The 20,316-nt window shown below is 35.8% G+C and overlaps 3 protein-coding genes across 5 annotated transcripts; 1 reads left to right on the top strand and 2 right to left on the bottom strand.

Annotated features, from left to right (window-relative positions):
* Positions 1-869: 869 nt before the first annotated feature.
* Positions 870-3,685, top strand: zgc:158701 (uncharacterized protein LOC100151367 homolog). 2 transcript variants are annotated; one of them, XM_053625248.1, is made up of 5 exons: positions 870-1,647; positions 1,887-1,916; positions 2,243-2,335; positions 2,964-3,014; positions 3,249-3,379. In XM_053625248.1, the coding sequence occupies exons 1-5, from the start codon at positions 1,584-1,586 to the stop codon at positions 3,377-3,379; spliced, it is 369 nt and encodes a 122-aa protein (XP_053481223.1). In that variant the 5' UTR covers positions 870-1,583. The 2 variants fall into 2 exon arrangements, with proteins under 2 accessions (XP_053481223.1, XP_053481214.1); XM_053625239.1 differs by having other exon boundaries at positions 1,346-1,647; positions 1,884-1,916; positions 3,249-3,685.
* LOC128613589 (carcinoembryonic antigen-related cell adhesion molecule 20) lies at positions 3,492-10,046 on the bottom strand. The gene is made up of 8 exons (XM_053634897.1): positions 9,827-10,046; positions 8,482-8,757; positions 8,067-8,330; positions 7,664-7,939; positions 6,414-6,665; positions 5,945-6,220; positions 4,768-4,998; positions 3,492-4,586 (listed from the first exon to the last, which is right to left on the bottom strand). The coding sequence occupies exons 1-8, from the start codon at positions 10,044-10,046 to the stop codon at positions 4,492-4,494; spliced, it is 1,890 nt and encodes a 629-aa protein (XP_053490872.1). The 3' UTR covers positions 3,492-4,491.
* A 2,722-nt stretch (positions 10,047-12,768) lies between these two features.
* LOC128607923 (hemicentin-2) lies at positions 12,769-19,782 on the bottom strand. 2 transcript variants are annotated; one of them, XM_053625215.1, is made up of 6 exons: positions 19,206-19,782; positions 18,552-18,575; positions 18,018-18,266; positions 17,591-17,869; positions 17,132-17,398; positions 12,769-13,575 (listed from the first exon to the last, which is right to left on the bottom strand). In XM_053625215.1, the coding sequence occupies exons 1-6, from the start codon at positions 19,246-19,248 to the stop codon at positions 13,565-13,567; spliced, it is 873 nt and encodes a 290-aa protein (XP_053481190.1). In that variant the 5' UTR covers positions 19,249-19,782; the 3' UTR covers positions 12,769-13,564. The 2 variants fall into 2 exon arrangements, with proteins under 2 accessions (XP_053481190.1, XP_053481182.1); XM_053625207.1 differs by lacking the exon at positions 12,769-13,575 and adding an exon at positions 16,593-16,731 and having other exon boundaries at positions 19,206-19,757.
* Between the last annotated feature and the right edge of the window lie 534 nt (positions 19,783-20,316).

The following is a 20,316-nucleotide window of genomic DNA, read 5'->3' as shown; positions in this document are numbered from 1 at the left end:
CAATATTAAGTACATTTTAAGTGGGGTCAGCCCATCACAGGGCACGATCGTGCACACTCACACACCCATTCGTACAGTATGGACAATTAGGAAATGCCAATCAGCCTACAATGCATGTTTTTGGACTGGGGGAGGATGCCCCTGAAGCACAGGGAGAACATGCAAACCCCACACACAGGGCGGAAGTGGGAATCGAGCCCCCAACCCTGGAGATGCAAGGCAAATATGCTAAGCCACTAAGCCACCATTCCCTATGGAAATCCATTGTGTGAAATGGAAATATACACCAACTCAGCACTTTATTAGGAACACCTGTACACCTACACATTCATGCAGTTACCTAATCAGACAATTGTGTGAGAGTAGCGCAATGCATAAAATAATGCAAATACAGGTCAGCAGCTTCGGGTAATGTTCATATCAACCATCAGACTGGGGGAAAAATTTTATCTTAGTGATTGTTGTTGCCAGATGGGCTGGTTTGAGTATATCTCTAACTGCTGATTACACACAACAGTCTCTAGAGTTTACTCAGAATGGTGCAATAAAGAAAAAACATCCAGTGAGCAGCAATTCCGTGGATGGAAAAGCCTTGTTGGTCAGAGAGGTCAATGGAGAAAGGCCAGACTTGTTTGAGCTGACAGAAACACTACAGTAATTCAGATAATCAAACTCTACAATTGTGGTGAGAAGAAAAGCATCTCAGAATGCACAACATGTCGAACCTTGAGGTGGATGGGTTACAACAGCAGAAGACCATGTCTGGCCTATTGCCAGAGCCAAAACCATGATAGGACAAGACATCTTTATAGTAAAATCACATCCAGGAAATTCTATTCTTATCTGGAAGAAGACTGATGTGCCTGAACAGCTTGAAATTCTAGTATATCTGTACATCTCGACATGTCAAAACAAACAGCAAATGATTCGCATATGTATTCAGTTACTCAGTTCACTCTAGCTTCAACTAAATAAATGGATAAATAAATAAACTTTTACTAAGTCTTGGGCATGTCTAGCTGCGAAGAGGTGGTCTTTTTTTCTTGTACATCATTGAACTATTAAAGAATGTTCATGGCCAGTGATGTTCAACGCTTTGTTTTTCGTTTCTGTGAGGTGAATAAAGATGTGATTCCAGAGATATCATGTTCTGTTTAATGGAGTTGAACAAAGTAAATAATACGCATAAAGTAAAGCCCTTTCTAGGTTATGGAAGAGTAAGCTACGTCTGGAATGGTGTAGTGTTTCCAATTCTTGGCATGATTGCCGTTTTTGGCCAGAGACACAAACATGGTCACTTTCATGTCTAGCCAGCATAAAAAAAATAATAATGATAATAAAAAGAGGAAGAAGGGAAATGAACTTGGAACATTCATGTAAATGCAATATGGACCTATTGTACACTTGTCAGCTTTGATTTGGCTTCTCTTACAGCAAGCTCAGGCATGGTATATGAAATCAGATACCAAGAGCTTCTGCTTATAAATGCTGAACTGCTCAACTTCAACACACAGTAATTTGCAATCCTTAGCCAAAGGTACACATTCAAGTTGAAATAAGAAAGTGAACTTTTTTGAAAGAAGATGAAATTTGTGATGCTTCTGCTGGTCTTCACTGCCATGGTGGGCTTCAGTGCTCTTTGCCAAGGTACTGTACTGTTTCTTATAACTGTCATTACACACATTATATACTCTATATACACTATAACTATAATTTATAAATGACATAGGATATTATACTTTGTTGAGAATAACACACATATGAAACCTTGTAATGAAACTTATTATGAAACCTATGAAGGAAAGCGGCCATATCATACCAATTCACGAACATATTTGCTCTCACCTGCTCACATTGTGCTTTTTGCTTGGTTGTCCTCACAGCAGTTATTGACTCCGAAGTATCAGACAAAAACGGTAAGTTAGGTGTATTCTGTCATTGCATTAAAGGTCTGGTTGTGTTGAAATGAAAAATTCTGACAATAACCAAAAGGTGAAAAAGAAACTTCTTTTATATTTAAATATATCCTTTATAATAGACATATAGTAGACATAATAGTAGTGCTAGAGTACTTTTTTTTTTTTTGCTTGTTAGTACCTTTTCTGCCTTAATGGAAAAAACAGTATTTCTGATTTATTTATACCTGATATGTATGATCTGATTTACAATTAGCATGCTTTCACAGCAGTAGCTGCAGGAAATAGGGGGTTTACTGGAGTCTTTTACTCTGTAAATAATTCAGTGACAGCCAGTTCAGGAGATGCAGTTGGACCTGCTGATGTTACCAGTCACACCAGATCCACCAAGCAGAGAGGTGCAAACTGTGCCTGTGCAGGTGAGTAGTGTTACAGTTTCAAAGCAAAAAAAGAAGAAGCGGGACCAGGAGTGTGGGATATAGTGCCCGCAAAAACCTGACTCAGAGGGGAAAAAATTGTTTGTGTACTAAATAAACAAATAAATAATATTTTGTGTAATAAAGCCTTATTTATAATACAAAATCCATTCTGTGACTGTCCTTTTTTTTCTTTTTTCTTTTGAAGAGTACTCCTAGTTAACCATTCTCAGTCCAAGACCATTAATACTATAATGAAGCTTGTATGACTTAAATAATTAAAGTAAATTATTTTTATTTTTATGAGCTTATATTAATTGCTTCTATGTCAGTATAAACTGAGATGGCACTAGTTTTTGCAGCAGCAAGAACAGCATTTTTACATTTAAATGAGAGCAAACTGAATAATTAGGAAGGATTCAAGCACACATTTGGGGGGAAAAAAAATGTTGGGACTGAGATCAGTGGCCAAGTGTAACGCATAAGCTAACATATGCTCACGCTTCACATTTTACCTATTGATATTAATTTAGCTGGACCCTTGCCTTAAAAGGCTTTTTTTTGTTTACAGTTATGGTTGTAACGCAGTAATTCTGCACAAACTGAGCCCACTATTCTTTTGTGTCTTCAGGAAAAAGTAAAGCACAGAGAGGGTGTCAGTGCAAAATGAATAATTTTAAACGTAAGTCTCTCTCTCTCTCTCTCTCTCTCTCTCTCTCTCTCTCTCTCTCTCTCTCTCTCTGTCTCTCTCTCTGTCTCTCTCTCTCTCTCTCTCTCTCTCTCTCTCTCTGTCTCTCTCTCTCTCACACACACACACACAGCTTTGTGACGGGTATTTCCATCTTTTAAACTTTCCCTCTTGCATTGTGTTGCTGTTATCATTACTGTATCATTAATGTTCTTCATCTTTTCTCAGATGGACTCAGTCCAGAGGAGAGGGTCCTGTGCTTAAAGAAAGGCATTCGAAATTACAAAAAATGCAAGTCTGTGATTCTCAAGACTGTGAAAACCAAGGAGGATCCCAAACAAATTAGTATCCCAGTGTAATCATACACATTCTAACTTCTTTGCAAGGCTAGCATAACTATTCAGCATTTGCTGCTTCATACATAGAGTATTACCTTTTATTAAGCTCATCAAGTATTCCAAAAGGCAGATGTGGGCGATACCATAAATCATTTATTTCACTACAATATTATGCATAAGTACAAGTATACAGATTGCATGTAGAATATAGATACAATTTTCACAAAGTGCCTTCTGATGATATATTTGCTAGAAAAATATTATTTAGCTGTATTTTATCACAATTTAATCCAATCTCATTAAAAAGTATAAATCACTATCATTCAATGTGTATTGTCTATGATGTTCAATTAACTAATAATATAAAAGTAGTTTGAATGAAAGTGTGCATGGTTCATGTTTGTAAAAAAAAAAAAAGTAACAATAAATAAAGTATTAGTACAAAGACTATATAATGAGGGGTTTTAAACCGTGAAGAATAACATGGCAGTGATTTAATCCTTTGTCTATTAAATATAAGGAAAAAAGTAGAAAAAAAGCAAGTATAGCCAGTATAATTTATGCAAGGATAGCAGCGAGTACAAATGTTTAATAAACACAATGCCCTGCTGAAAAATTATCATTTGTGTAAGCATTGATCAGTCTGACAGTTTTTTCCCCCTGTCCTGGCGAAATTAATGTGCACTATTGATAGAGGTACTTGTAGGACATTTTGATGGTTGATTGGTTTAGAGAAAAAACCCATAAGACTTGAATATGCCAAGACTTGCCCTGCTGTCACCCAGTTCTCTGCATGTCATTTAGGTATGTGGAGTAAAAGAGAATTTTCTGGAAAACAGCTCTAAGTCATCCGGTCCTCTGTCATTATTTATGCCTCTGACAAAACAACCATCACACCCCAGAGATCACTGTATATCCATAGAGAACATATGACTTGTGTAGGAATTCAAAGTTTAATATTCTTAATATTGATTATGATACTTCAGGAAAAAAGAAATAATTTAAATATCTGGCTTTAATCTGTTCCTCAGAGAGGGAGCGTGGATAATAAAATTAATATGTTAGACTTCAGGCAGAGAGGAATGCACAATACAGTCGATTCGCAAGTCAGTTAGCAGGCCTCAATTAGCAGCTCAGAAGGGCTTCATCAACATTAATACAGGAAGAACAAGAGCACACAAGGCAGTCAGCAACACGCTAGTCTGAAGAGGAGGTGCTGCATTAGGTTCTGTTAAGGAGAAACATAACAATGATGGTGAAGTAATCACTAGCAATTACAAATTTGCTACCAATAAATTAGCATAATAAATTAGGGTACTAAAATATTGTAATAATGTTTTCTATTTTCATTTCCACTATCTCTAAAATCTAAAGATCAGCCATTTGACTTGTGGAAATACTCTGCTCACCTGAAATAACATAGGAAGTTGACAATGTGTGATTGGTCAGGGGGTTTATGGCCACACAGGTGTAGTTGTTACAGAGAGGAGACATTAATGATAAAACTAACATGGCATCTTCTTTAATGAAAGTGTTGTTAAAGAACCAGTGGTAAACACTTGGTGGCTGAGACTTCGCATTACACTTTAAGACAATGGTGGCCTTGATGTCAACTGTTATAGTCACGTCTACTGGCCCATCTGTTTAACACAAAAAACATGCAGTCAGGCATGAATAGAGGTTGAAATAGTATCACATCAAATTTGTCACAGCATCAAATTTGAATTATTTTAACATTTTTCTACTGTATACAGTGCTGAAAAAAAATAGACTTTTCTGAACTGAATTAAGTTCTCTCACCCAGAAGTTAAATTAAACCAAGTGTGGTTACCTCAAAAAGTGAAAAGGGAGAAATGCATTTAAAGATTCCAAGCCAATTGCACTGAGAGATGGCATGCTTACATCTACACTTGTAACCTAACGACATCACTGGCAAATTAAATAATTAATTATATGTTTACAATAGGAAACGGCTTATGATTATTGATGGTAATTGCTATGATCAGACTCTGTCTCATTACCTGAAATAAAAGTCACTTGTGGTATTTAAACCTGAGTCTCGTGTCTGATTACAAACTCAGTTCATTAGGCTTATATCTGTTTTGCTACAACAGATAATTAAAAAAAGTTTGGAAAATTATTATTATTTATTTATTATTTATTTATTTAAAGATTTTTATGCATTCTAACTGCATTTACCACTGTGTTTGTTAAACTGTCTCTGTATCCAGTGTCATCTTTGCAAGCAGATGGCCAAGGTAAAGTTATAAAGTAGCCTAAATGAAAACATTCCATATAGTTTTGGTAAAATACAGTATAGCTACAGTATTTTCTTAAAGACGAAATTTCAAAATAAATACTGGCAGATAAACATTTGGTCCAAACCTTATTTTTCATCAATTTTGTCTGTTTGCCAGAATTTAGTCATGGCAAGATTTGACCGGTTTTGCCAGTTTGCCACATGTACAATGTATTCATTATCCAGGTTAATAATAGTGAACAGTGTCCAGGAATAACTTTCTTCATACTACAACATGATAACTTGATAATACATGATGCAGAATGATAAAGGCAAAAGTCACTTACAATTAACTATTAGATGGTAAGGCAGGCTAACATGTGGTCGAAAAGTATTTGTGGCAACACACTGATATGATCCATCATCAGTGATCTGTAGAGGGTGGAACTCTACAGTGGTGTCATTCATATAAATGGAGTTTGTGACTGTTGTATTTAATATCTGGTTGTCTTTTAGCCACTGGATGCTTTTAAAAAGGCCAGACACATTACAAAAGAGCTGCATATCCTTGGAGGCCAGAGGGATGAGAGTGCTGGGAGTCACCACCACTGAGGAAATGCCCACTGAAGACAAAACAACACAGGACAGTTTTGATAGAAATGTCATTAGAAAGACCATAGAAATATTAATTAAAAAAAAAAAAAAAATCAATTTGCACACAAAAAATGTAGTAGTGTAGTGTCAGTTTTCCTGCTGCTGCTGATGTCACAACTTATAATAGAATACCAAGGTAGACCAAATGAGGTCAGGACCTACCAATGACAGTTAAATTCCATGTAGCACTGCTGTTTATTCCTGTGAAGTTATTGTGGGCTAGGCAAGTGTATTCCCCACTGCTGTTTATTGAAAGAGAGTCAGCCTGATACACAGAGCCCTCCGCCACTTTAGAACCTTGGAAGAACCAGCTGTATTGACTGGCAGGTTGAGAGGAAGCAGAGCAATTTAGTGTCACATTAGAACCTACTTCAGCATTGTCTGGGCCAGAAATCCTAGTGAACCATGGACCATCTAGATGATTAAGAAGAAAGACAAGTCACATTTAAGCAATATTTGTCTTCTTGAATACATATTTAACCTAAACTGTTTTATGAAACCTGCAAATCTGTTGTCAATAAACAAGCAATAATAATAAGTCAATTTAGTTCATTTGAGTTTTCACAGCTTTATATATCATTACAACAAGCCATCAAGCTCATACACTCACCATACACTTTATTAGTAACACCTGTATACCTGCTTATTCATGCAATTAACTAAAGTGCCAATCATGTGGCAGCAGATGTTCACATCAAACATCAGAATAGGGAAAAATACTGGGCACTTTAAGGGTGGAAAAACAACAGCTTGTGTTTTTTAATCTTCAACTGTCTGGGTGAGCCTGTGACTTAGCCTCAGACTTCCTCAATCTTTTGCTGTAGCTCATCTGCCCCAAGGTTCTACATGTTGTGCAATCTGAGATGCTTTTCTGCTCATCACAGTTAAGAGTGGTTATTTGAGATACCCTAGCCTTCCTGTCAGATTGAACCAGCCTGCCCATTCTCCTCTGAACACTCTCATCAAAAAGGTGCTTCTGCCTGCTGGACTCGGTTTTTCCCCCCACACCATTCTGAGTAAACTCTTGAGACTGTTGTACATGAAAATCCCAGGAGATCAGCCATTTCTGAAATGCTCAAACCAGCCCATCTAACACCAACAACCATGCCACTGTCAAAACAAATGAAATCACATTTTTCCCTCATTCTGATGTTTGATGTGAACATCTTGACCTGTATCTACATGATTGTATACATTGCTCTGCTGCCACAAGATAGGCTGATTGGATAATTGCATGAATGAGCAGGTGTACAGATGTTTCCAGTGAGTGTATGTCTAGTAGCTGTAAATCTACTAAATCTACTAATGATCTAATGTAGCTGGACATGCATTACAATTCAGAAGGACTTTTTCCATACATCCCCTCAGATGATGATTGAGAATATAAATAAAATGTGAAATATGTTACTCACAATTAACTATTAGATAGTAGGCCATGCTGGTCACATTGCTCACAGCGTTGCTTGCTACACACTGGTATTTTCCATCATCAGAGAGAGTGAGCTGATTAAATGTGAGCGTCTTGTTTTGGTTGGAGAGAGAAAGTCGGCTGTCAGGAAATAGGTACACGCCGTCCTTAATCCAATAAACAGAGTCCACAGGTCCCGTGACATCACAATTCAGGGCAAATGAATTATTGAATATTGGTGGTTCACCAGCAGACAACACTGGAGCAGCGGATATTGGGTCTAAATAAAAAAAAAAAAGAAAAGAAAGAGATATAGTAATATAAATTAAAGGTGTAATCCTTCCTGCAAGGCTAACTCTAACCTCTGTTGTACAAAAAAGACTAATGTTTCAAATTTTTCATCTCACCAATGATGCTGATGGTTCTGGTGACTGTGGCATATCTGAGAGTCACTGTGTTTTGAGCAGTGCAGACATAAACTCCTGTCTGGTTCTGAGTAGCATTGGTAAGCTGGAAGGTTGGGCTGGTTATATTAAAAGAAATGCCATTGTAGGACCATTGGAATAATGCTGCAGGTTTGGATTCACAAGAACAGGACAAAGTGATGTTTGATCCTGAAATGTATCCAATCATGTTTGGCAGAAATGTCATTGTCAGGTTGCTGGGACCATCTAAGGGAATACAATATTAGTTACATCTATTCAACAGTGAATCCACTGAATATAGAAAGAATAAAGCATCTAATGTTAGGTCCACGTGTAGTGTTAAATAATGATTTATCATAGACATGAACAGAACATTTTAGAATAATTCTATACTCACAGCTGACATTGAGGGAAATTGAGCCGCTTGTTCCATTACTGATGCTGTTCGCCACGGAACACCTGAAAGGCCCACTGTCATATCTGGTTGCATTGCTAATAATCAGACCACTTCCATCATTAATGAGTTGAACTTTGGCTGTTGTGACCTCATAGCTGCCATTATACCATGAGAACACTAATGCTGTGCCACGGGCAGTGCAGGTGAACGTGACACTGTCATTAAACTCCACCAGATTTGTTTTACTTACTGTCAGAGAAACATTCCTGATTGGCTCTGAAAGTAAGAATATATTATTAAAAATACATTTTCAGTTTCAAACTACAATTTACAACCTGTGCTGGAGAGTAAAAAATAACTAAAACACACTGTACATACATTTAGAGAATATCTCAGTACGACTGATATATTCTTTCCTATGATCATGAATTTGTTCATCAATTGCCCCTCAAAATACCTTAAAATTAAAATAAATAAATAAAATAATATTTTTTATTAATAAATAATATTATTTTCCCCCACCTTCCCAGGTATGCATTTACACATGTTTAGGTCTCTGATATATCTGTTAGTGATAAATAAATAAGACAGGAATGGGCAAAGAGGGCTCACCAAGTGCACACAGGAAGTGACTAAGGGTTATGTTGGATTTCCTGTAAGAGAGGCTATAAAAACAGCTATGACAGAACCCCACCCTAACCCTGCACTTAACTATTCCCCTGTTTGACAGGTTTGTTCAACACATGTGCAATATAATCAGATAACAGTGTTCAAATACAATTAACTTGATGATTAATTATTGAGATAAATTAAATTTATTATACCAGGGGAATCATTAAATTGTGCTTAACTCTAGCCAGAGTTGAGCAACATTGTAACAGGACAGTCTAACAAAGTTTTTTTCTTTTTTTTTCTTTTTTTTGTATTAGATACACTTCAGAATGATGTATGATCTTCTGAAGCATGAGAGGTTTATTTATCTAAATAAATTTGTCTTTATTTTTCAACAAAATATTACCAATAATTCCAGCATAATTTAACTTTTACATATTGATTTTGTGGCACTTGATATATTCACACATTTCCCATCTAATTTATTATTATAATACATTTGGAGGTTGGCCCTACATTTTAAAACTGATTTCACTACCAGCTATTTTAAAAGTTTTCTTTATAGCCCTGTTAACTTTGACTAACTTTTTCTTGGACATGGCTGTTGTTTTGTCTGATAAGTAAGGCAACACATTTTTCTTCCTTTTCCCCTTTTTTTCTGAAACATTTTCGAAGTATAACATATAGAAACTATTAGTGAAATGTTTTTGGATGTGTATGTTTGGAAACTCACCCTGAACAGAAAGTTTAAGTTCTGCGTTTACAGGTGGGGTCATGCCTTGCAGTACATAGAGACCAGAATTGTTCACTTGTACTGAATACACAGAGATCTGACTTGTGGACAAGTTGAAAGATATTTGCCCTTTGTAACTGTCACTGACTATAAATTTATCTGGGTACCAGAACACCAGGACTTTCCCATCTAACATCCAAGTGCCAGCAGAGATACTCATCTGAGGATTTGGAGTAAGAGTGACATTTTCTCCAACAGCCAGAGGATTCGCAGATGAAGTCAGACTCAGAGAGGAAACACCTGAAAAAAGACATTTTATGTATATTATTAGCTATAACACTAGCAAGGTTGTTTTTCCAGGTTTGCAATGATGTCTTCCAGTGGATTGTTAAAACTACAAAATGTAAGATTTTGGAATTTCACACACTGTTGCTATCACAAGCTACTTGCTACAGAAGATTTTGTAAGGTGGGAGTGTAACTTTGCTTTTTCTCTTATAGCATAATATCAGACTCTTTCGCTCCCATTTGCTTTGTTTACACTCTCATACTGTCACATTTCTCTCTTTTGGATAATCTATAATAGATTCGTTTAGAATGCATTGTAATTAGAATATTAGGGCTACAGATTTGTGTAGAATCTGTGGTTTCATAGGCACTATTTTGCATTTATTTCAAAATACACATATATTTCAACACATGTACAGTATATTTAAAAATAAAAAATATAAATGCAAAAACAAATGAAAAATAAGTAAGCATCCATCACTGTGGACATCAAAACTTAAATTATGTCAGTTACTGTTTACATATATCTAGAGATACAATGTTAGCATGTTGAGTTACATTATGAAGTATTCATACAAGTATTACATGTTTTATGATATTACACACAAATGTTCATGTTACATATATCTAGAGATACAATGTTAGCATGTTGAGTTACATTATGTAGTATTCATACAAGTATTACATGTTTTATGATATTACACACAAATGTTCAAATGAAAATGTTGGTATTTACTTTATACAGTTTTAGTGGGCCTAGAACTTTGGGCAGTTGAACTTAATCATTGGTTTGGAGCAGATTTATTTTTCTGCTCCAACGATCCATGCCCCCCATTTACTTACCGGTTAGAATGAAATAAAATAATGGTTAATAATTGTCTTTACATATGATAGCCTACATATGATATCATTCTGCTTAAAGGACGGCTAGGATATAAATAAAACCAAACGCTGCATTTAACTGAAAATCTGTATTTATTTCAAATTTATTTATAATTATATAATTTTCAGAGCATCCTTCTACTTTTCAGTGTGATTTCCTGCTTGCAGAAGAGTAGGAAAAATAATTTCTACATGGCTTTTCCTGCTGTTGCCCCATCTTCGAAAACCTTGCTATAGCGGCTATGTAACATCAAATCTTTCTGTAGCGGTGTGCAGAAAGTGATTAATTCTGGACTAATTCTAGACAAACTCAATACTTATTGAAATTATTTAAAATAATGTTTATAACTGGTTAAACACTTAGACATTTTTGTTTGGAACAGTTTAGAGTGATATTATTTGTGTTTCCAATTATGTTCAGTTTTTATTTTTTCCATTCCCTGTATTGTTTCTAATCATTGGCTTGTAATGAGGGTGATATCTTGTCAGGACTAAGAAATGACACTATAGAACTATAGGCAAATACAACATCCAATATAAAAAAAAGGGAAAGAATAATATTATTATATTTACATTTAGTGCCTACTTTCTGGGATAAAAAAAAAAGTTAAAGAGGAAGCCCAAGCCACCTTCTTAAACCTGATGAAAAATAGCCACTAATAAAATAAGGTAGGGAAAGTAGGCCATTACCAGAATTACAGTTTAATAAGGTTACTGATATGCCACATTAGGTTTGGTGGAAAAAAAAGTTTAAAAGTTTACAAGGTGCACAAGATGCACACAAAAAACTCATATTCTTCCATTCCGTCCACATATATATGGGATTTGTACCTGCACAAAATTACTAATAGGATAAGAAACAACTTAAAGATTTAACTTGCTGTGATACAAAGAGCATTATAATTCTGTTACAGCAAAAAATAAATAAATAAATAAATAAATAAATTAAGTAAACATTTGTTTTTAGTATTATTTGTTAAGAGTTTAAGTATAAGAAAGATAAAGTAAGTAAAAAAAATGGGTCTGAAGGGATATGATAAAATAACCTCAATATATAAGCAACAATAATTTTGAAATGATACATAATGACTAATATAGAACTAATACACATTAGAATATTAACGTTAGAAATACCTCTTATGTAGATAGTGATGATAATGGCGAAGCAACAGAAACATTTAGACTCCATTGTGGAACTCTGATTTAGGAAAGGTTCCTTACTTGCTTCCTTACGATCCATAAGAAGAATGTGTTCAGGGTTTTTGTGGTGTTAAAATTGACTGCTACCTGTGTGTATACAGACAATACATCAGCAAATATTTGCATAGTTGTTACAAAGGAACTGTGCAATACCTTATGCACCCACACACACGCACACACACACACACACACACACACACGCACGCACGCACGCACGCACACGCACACACCCAGTTTGGGACTGCAAGGTGTGTTGGCTTTACAGTAAATTGGTCCTTGATCATTATTCACCAATACTCTCCACCAATCACAATTCAGGCATTTGGGCTTGCACTGAATGACAAAATTAAGGAGAAAACATAAATTACATGATATGACAACTGTGTAGCTGCACAAGAGGGTATTTGGGTATTGCTCTGTTTTGCTTTTGTTCTAACTGTGTAATATCTAACCATGATAGCCACTGAGTCTAAGTCTAAGTAGGGACCTTTGAGTAGGTACTTTTGACTTCTGAGACAAGGTAGAAATACACTCCGGCTTAGTCGCCAGTCCATCAAAGGGCACCACACACGTACCAGCATGGCTTTTTGGGATCAAATCACAACCTCATAACTTTCTTCTTTTATTTAAATTTTTTTCTTTTAAAAATTTTTTCTAAAGAAAACTATACAGTATCACGATTTGTTTAATATAACACCATCATTTATTATTTTGTGTTATTCTTTTTATATTATAATGCTCATTTTATAAAGGATGCCAAAATATTCAAAGGCAGTAAACCTTACATTTCTTCTTACCTTGTGTAAATATACCTGTATGTACTTAATGCAACATGGACACTATTTGCACTTGCTTAAAAACATACTGACGAAATGACTTGCAAAATGTAAATGTTTTGAAACCTTTCCTTTTACAGTATACCTAAAGAAAATTACAAGATGTCAGAATAATTTCAAGTTTAATTTTATTTGTATAGTGCTTTTAATAATGGACATTGTCACAAAGCTTTACAGAAATCTATAAATTCTTAATATAAATTTTACACTTATAAATGAATGAATGCCAACATGTACTGTGACATACTGAAGCAGAGCATGATCAGTATGCAGTATTCCAACGTGATAACGACCCCAAGCACACCTCCAAGACAACCACTGCCTTGCTAAAGAAGCTGAGGGTGAAGGTGATGGACCGGCCAAGCATGTCTCCAGACCTAAACCCTGTTGAGCATCTGTGGGGCATCCTCAAATGGAAGGTGGAGGAGCACACTGTCGCTAACATCCACCAGCTCCATGATATCATCATGGAGGAGTGGAAGAGGACTCCAGCTTCCACTGTGAAGCACTGGTGAACTCCATGCACAAGTGGATTAAGGCAGTGCTGGAAAATAATGGTGCCACACAAAATATTGACACTTTTGGCCCAATTTGGACATTTTCACTTAAGGGTGTACTCACTTTTGTTGCCAGCGGTTTAGACATTAATGGCTGTGTGTTGAGTTATTTTGAGGGGACAGCAAATTTACACTGTTATACAAGCTGTACACTCACTACTTTACATTGTAGCAAAGTGTCATTTCTTCAGTGTTGTCACATGAAAAGATATAATCAAATATTTACAAAAATGTGAGGGGTGTACTCACTTTTGTGAGATACTGTACACTTAAATTTTAAATTTACTTTTCCACATTTCACAAAAAGTAAATTTGTTTATTAATAAGATGTTAATAAAAGTTTGCAGTAATGCAGTTTAGACTTTTGAAAGCCACACATGCTCCAATCCCACAGTTCACCATAAATATATCAATCACTTAATTAAAACATATGATTTAAACTTACAATTATGTTATATCACAGCAAACCAGTGACTACATTTCCCATCCTGCACTGTGGCCTACAAACATGGCCGCCATGGACTGCAATTCCCAGAACACTCACATTCATTCTAATCACGCACACCTGCATCAAATTTACAGCACTCACAACCTCAGTTGATGATATCCAGTTCCTCGTTTTGATTCATATTCTTTGATCTTGTTTCTCGTTCTCGATTCTTGCCTTGCCTCGTTTATGCCTGTTTGCAGATCGCCTGACCCATTGCCTGTTTTTGACCACGCTATTGTCTCATGATTTGGATTTGTCTGCCTGACACTCTTTATTAAAAGCTCTGATCTGCATTTGCATCCATCCTAACCCCCATTACACAAATCGTGTGACATATTAGGTCAAAAGAAATGAATTTACCCTAGTAACTGCAATCATTTTCCAGACACATGATGTTTTAAAGATGCATCATTCAAGACACTCAAATGTTTGGTGCATATCAAACTCATCCTAACCTCACTGACATCACTGACATCTTGCCTTTTCAGAGGTAATAAACTAGTAAACCTTACCCAGTCTCCTTTAGAAATTGGGACACTGTCACACAGTTGTACACTAAAGCTGCTTTCCAGTAATTCTCTATGCAGAATATCATGGTACACCTTTACATTATTACAAAATGGTTTCTTAAGGGGAAACTCTACCATGTTTACAGTTATCTTTGTTTATTAAATGTGGTATATTATATGTAAATCACTCTTGAGTAACAACATGATTTAAAAATATATATATATTAGATACACTGCTGAGCGGAGACAGTACTGTAGTTTGTCTTTGTTATAGGCTGAACTGACATAGCAGAAATATTAAAATAATATAATTGAAAAGGAACTAACTACACATTGCAGTAAAGCTGTCAATTATTAACCAGTATTTACCAGTATGTGTACATGCATTTGTTCCTAGGCAGCACACATTTAATAATAGGCAAGCCTAACGTTTGGTGAGCAGGGTTACGACTGTGTATCTCTGACATAGGATCAAAGAGTCTCGGTGTATAAAGGGCACCCAGAGAAAGACAATCTTATCCTGCAATGCAGAGCAAACAGTGTCAAAGCCTGTTCTGTGAAAAGAAAAAAAGAAAAAATCTGTATGATGTAATCAGCACAGCTTTAATATTGTTTTTGACCAAATATGTACAGGTGTATAGAATTTTCTAGATCTTTTATTTACATTTAGATTGTTACTGTTAAGATATGCTAGGATAGGCTATGTTAAGATAGATTTGTATTGATTTTTTCTATTTTAATTTTTTAAAACCATCAAGGTACAGTGTTGGAAGACCCAGTTCTGCCGAGTGCACATTGATACTGAAACCTCTCACTGTGTCAGGTGTGCATACAGGTTTGTCTATCTGGGTGTGTTGATGGCCCTTTTGTTTAAAGGATGTGGATTTTACTTTTCCTATTGCATGATTGTTGTGTTGCTTTGTGTGTATTAGTATATGTGTTTGTATATTTGGTTGTGGCTCACTTTATTCTGCCTACAACTATTTCTTACTTGTGTCTGGTTCTTTTGGTGGAAATGTCTAGCTTTTGCAGCACTCGTATCATTGTCAGCCTTTTTAACAGCTTAGTGCTTGGATTTGATCCTGCTTTACTTGTAAAACACTGTGGATTAAAACCATCTTCCATCTTGGCTCACTGCACATGAATGATTATTTATGGACACACCAAAATGAATAGGTTCTTATGCTTAACACAGAAAAATAATAGGGGTGTAAGACTCATGTGCATTTACCGGATCTCTACCCCTATGTTTAGATGTATGGAGTTTGTTTAGCAAAATGTGGCAGTTTCTCAGTACAACTGTCTTTCTATTTTGACTGATGGTGGGGGTAAATTTTTTCTCAGTATGGACTGATTTTATTAATGGGAGACATATGATGAACTAACCAGTCCATAAAGATTGGTTAGGTCACAAGCAAGTTTATGCTTAAATGTCATGATAATGTCATCGGTATAATGTAGACTTAAACGTAACCAGTGCTGCTGTGATGATAAAGACGGTCCTGTTCTCATCCCAGGACTTTCATTCACAATATACTCCTTTCATCACCCTTTCACCCCACGTAGTAGCATTTGATTTTATAATATACAGTTTTAGAAGAATAATGATTTGCAGTATAATCCCACTTTCCATTGTCTCTCAGAAGATGGCAGGTTCCATTTTAAACTTGGTTCTGTCAAGGTTGCTTCCTCATGTTGTCTCAGTGACAGTGGAAAACAGTCATGTCTTTACTCCTTAGGTATCGAACTCTACTGTTACAGGTTCTCTGACAATATCTATTTTTTAAAGCATCATGCAAATACAATTGAACTGAACTGAAACAAGGTTTCAATGAAAGTTTCAATGATGCTACTTGCTCAACACAAAATATATGTTACCTGTTTTATGTTTAAATATATATGTCAGTACAAAGTAAGACAAAACAGACATGTTGAGGAGACTTCAGTCTTAATTCAATGGACTCTACCCAGAGGAAGTACTATAGTAGAGAAATAACAATGCCTGGACTGTATGTAGAGTTTATTCTTCTGTGGTGACAATCAGACACAAGTAGAAACCAGGATCAGCAGAGTTGCACTGCTCACCACAGCTATACTAGGTTTGGCTAACACAGCATTACTGGGCATGGGGCGTGGCCGCGCCTCTGCAAAGAGCAAATCACACTGTTTACCAAATCACAAAATCACAAAAAGGCCAGCCATTTCTTTATACATAACTTTTAAAAAATGAAATCATAATGAACTTAAGATATAATGATTGACAAGCTTAGTAAGGGTGTTTTGAGATTGGTAAGGCTGTTCTTCATCTCCCCACAAGATGGCAGTGTTTTTCATTAATGATCATTTTCTTAATGATCTCCAACTATCACAGGTTTTTAAAACCACTAATATCTCTGACTGGGGTAGTGATGCACACAGAGTATTCATTGCATACCATTAAAAAAAAAAAAAGAAGATAGATATAATGTAGCTCTTGTAAAGTGTGGATCACTATTCCTGCTCTTAACCTCTAGGTGGCCCCAGCATTTTGTTGCTTGTACTCACCTACAACAGTCACAATTTTGGAGACCTGCCCAATATTGCCTGCTCCCGGGTTCAAAGTGATGCAAGTGAAGACCTGCGTCTGTCCAATGTCAGAGGGGGTCCAGAGAATCTTTGGTCCCTCAGCAATAAATCTTCCCCTTGGAAAGCCTGCATGCAAGGCCCACTGCACAGTGCAATCCATCCTGCACTGTGCATCACAAGTGTACTCGCTTTGTATGCCTATTTCAGCTCGGTTTGGCCCAGTTACGCTCACAATAACATATCCAACTGCAGGAGGAGATCATATGTAACATCTGTTATATATTAGTATTTGACCTTATCTGTCATCATTCTGGAAAGGTTAGGTAAGTTCATCTGATTATCTGATTTATGTGATAGATGATAGGACACATGGAGAACTCCGCATTTTATGGGGACAATAAGGAAATATGACATATAAAATAAATACGGCTTACTCACGATAAATCCAGTAGGCCTTGCTTATTACACTGACATTTCCATTAAGGACCTTGCACTGATATTGGCCACTATCTGACTCTTCAAGTAGGCTAAAAAACAGAGTCCCATTGTCCGTGGATAGGCTCATCCTGGAGTCTAATGTAAGAGGTTCACCATCCTTAAGCCAGGTTATAGTGACTGGTGGGGAGGCCGCATCACATGTTAAACAAAATGACCGACCCACTTTAGGCTGCTGGTTAAGTACTGATTGATTAGTCGATGGCTTCACAGAAACTGGATCTGTAAGAGTTCAAAGGACAATCACTAGCTTAATGATGCCACTTGTGTATGAAATGTGTTGGTCAAGTGTTATTTAGCTGAATTTAATTAAAACACATGAATGTTTTCAGAGAAAGTTCAAATTCTCTTTGCTGCAGAATGAGCATACTTATCACTGTGACTGATCTGATCTCGCTGACAAAGTGCTTATGGTCTTCATCTGTCACAGTGCATGCTAGTGAGATGAACGTGTCTACGCCATTTTCAGTCAGAGTAAATTTGCTTCCAGGAAATGACTGGCCTTTCACGTTCCAGGTATAATAACAGGTACGACTGCAGATTGCAGAACACTCATAGAGGGCACTCACTCCAGCTACTACCTCATCAGGGCCTGAGATCTTTACCCACTGTGGCTTACCTAGAAAAATAAAAAATTGTCTTGGAACTGAGAACCTAATAAACAAAGAATATACACTCAGCAACACCTCTGCTTCTTGCTGAAATGTCCTTTAATGCTAAAAGTGAAAGCCTGAGTGGATTTATCATTATCTCATATGGAAATGTGTATACAGTCTATTACAATTTTATTTTACAGAAGAGAAAGATAACCATAAGGCATGCAGGCAGACAGATAAGTAGGTAGACAGACACACAGGTTTGTAAGTAGACAGACAGAATGGAAGACACAGACAGATCAACTCACTTGCAGTAACCACTTGCACAAGCCCTGAAATAAAACACAATTACTTTCTTAGATTTTCCAGAATTAATGACTGAACAAGATATACTTACAAAAACACCAACAATAATACAAGTAAGTGTATAAATTAGTGAAAGAAATTGTTTAAAATATAGACATGGTTATTGATACTTGGTAAACCCTTACAGAAGTCCTTATTTAAAAGGTGTCAAGTTGTAGTAACAAAGACATCAACTGAGACCTTATATAATTTCTGCTGAACCTCCACAAATACAGTAAGTGGTCAAACAGCTACTAGATTACACCAGTCCAGTCATTTTGACTTTTAACTATTAGTAGGCATGGGCAATGTGGCACAATATTATATCATGGTATTTGAAAATATTTTCACTATATACAATATGTATAATGATATCAAAACAAGTTCAATCATGCTTTTATTTAATGATTTCAAAATAAAAAATGTAATACAGTTCATTAAAAAAAAAGAAAAGAAAAAGTAATCATTAATTTAAATGACCTGGACCTTGCTACTGAACATTTCAATATGTTCACAGATGTAAAAATAAAAAAATAAACAAAGTAAATAAATAAAGGATGTATTTATTGTAATATAGAGACAACTGTATGTAAAGGCATGGGATAGAGTAAGCTTACCTGTAATTGTCAGTAGCAGATTTATATACATATCCAGCTGCATCTTTATGTCTTCTCTCTTTCTCTCAAAATGCAAGTTAATATATCTTCAGGATTATAAGTATACAAAATAACAGGAAGTTAGTAGATTCCCAGATTGCACAATATATTCTGACATAATATATTAGGACTTTGGGCCTGGTTAATTTTTATTTATATATTTGGAAATCTGAGATTAATACTTGTTAGTATTAATACATGGTGATGGCCACATAAGCACATTCTGGAAATCCGAAGTGGAAAGTTTATCTTTACTAGTCTGCCCTAAATTCATCAGGCATCACTCAGCTTAAACCTTCATCACACTTTATTCAGTCTTTCACAGAAGGCGCATCCATCAATCTATCTATCTATCTATCTATCTATCTATCCATCTATCTATCTATCCATCTATCTCTCCATCTATCCATCTATCTATCTAATCAAATTCCAGAGTCACTGTTTGACCTTCTTAACCCTCAGCTGCTCAGCTACTTTATATTACTGCCTCACTTGTAAATTATTTTTAATAATTGCATCTGCATTATAAATATAAAGTCTTCCTTGGCTAAGTCTAAAATCTTTTTTAAATCATACCTTAGTGTAGAGGGAAAGTGGAGAGATTTTAAATTTTGCACAATTAAATGTTCTGTTATTTTCGTCACTGTAGCTGTGAGTTGCAAAGACTATCTCCATGGAGAAAGGTTTCCTTTTGCACAAGGGATTACAAAACCAACACTTAAACAACAGGTCCTTGCAAGTTAAAACAGTACACAGTGTTTTTTTGTGAACGCATTATGTTGCAATGATGTTGTAAATCTCATTGCAAGTATGGAACTTTTCTGGTAGCTAAAACATTACAGCTAATATGTGTGACAAACCCTAAAAAGAAAATGATATGTTAAAATCATATCTCAAAACCATTAGCTCTTATTATCAGCAAAATAACACGTATCTTGTGCAAAAAGAGTAGTACCACTGTAACTAGGTAACCATAGTTACCCCAGTTACAGTACCTCATGAGTGCTGTTCATGCAAGTTTAGGAGTTTGTTTGGGTTTGAGTGCCACAGCCAACTATATGAGATTGCATAT

Source organism: Ictalurus furcatus, chromosome 1 (genome assembly GCF_023375685.1).
Source record: "Ictalurus furcatus strain D&B chromosome 1, Billie_1.0, whole genome shotgun sequence".
In the NCBI taxonomy this organism is placed as follows: domain Eukaryota; kingdom Metazoa; phylum Chordata; class Actinopteri; order Siluriformes; family Ictaluridae; genus Ictalurus; species Ictalurus furcatus.
The sequence above is the reverse complement of the archived record's forward strand: the minus strand, read 5'-3'. Positions and strand labels throughout refer to the sequence as shown.

Excerpts from the sequence above, each read along its gene's own strand:
- LOC128607923 (XM_053625207.1), bottom strand. The coding sequence starts at position 19,248 with ATGCAGCTGGATATGTATATAAATCTGCTACTGACAATTACAG. Across the intron at positions 17,870-18,017 it reads CAGATCAGTCACAGTGATAA|ATCCAGTTTCTGTGAAGCCA; the intron begins GTATGCTCATTC and ends GAACTCTTACAG. Across the intron at positions 16,732-17,131 it reads CAAAATTGTGACTGTTGTAG|AGGCGCGGCCACGCCCCATG; the intron begins GTGAGTACAAGC and ends TGCTCTTTGCAG.
- zgc:158701 (XM_053625239.1), top strand. The coding sequence starts at position 1,584 with ATGAAATTTGTGATGCTTCTGCTGGTCTTCACTGCCATGGTGGGCTTC. Across the intron at positions 1,648-1,883 it reads CTTCAGTGCTCTTTGCCAAG|CAGTTATTGACTCCGAAGTA; the intron begins GTACTGTACTGT and ends TTGTCCTCACAG. Across the intron at positions 2,336-2,963 it reads TGCAAACTGTGCCTGTGCAG|GAAAAAGTAAAGCACAGAGA; the intron begins GTGAGTAGTGTT and ends TTGTGTCTTCAG.
- LOC128613589 (XM_053634897.1), bottom strand. The coding sequence starts at position 10,046 with ATGAGTATCTCTGCTGGCACTTGGATGTTAGATGGGAAAGTCCTGGTG. Across the intron at positions 8,758-9,826 it reads ACTTAAACTTTCTGTTCAGG|AGCCAATCAGGAATGTTTCT; the intron begins GTGAGTTTCCAA and ends TCTTACTTTCAG. Across the intron at positions 7,940-8,066 it reads CAGAACCATCAGCATCATTG|ACCCAATATCCGCTGCTCCA; the intron begins GTGAGATGAAAA and ends TTTTTTATTTAG.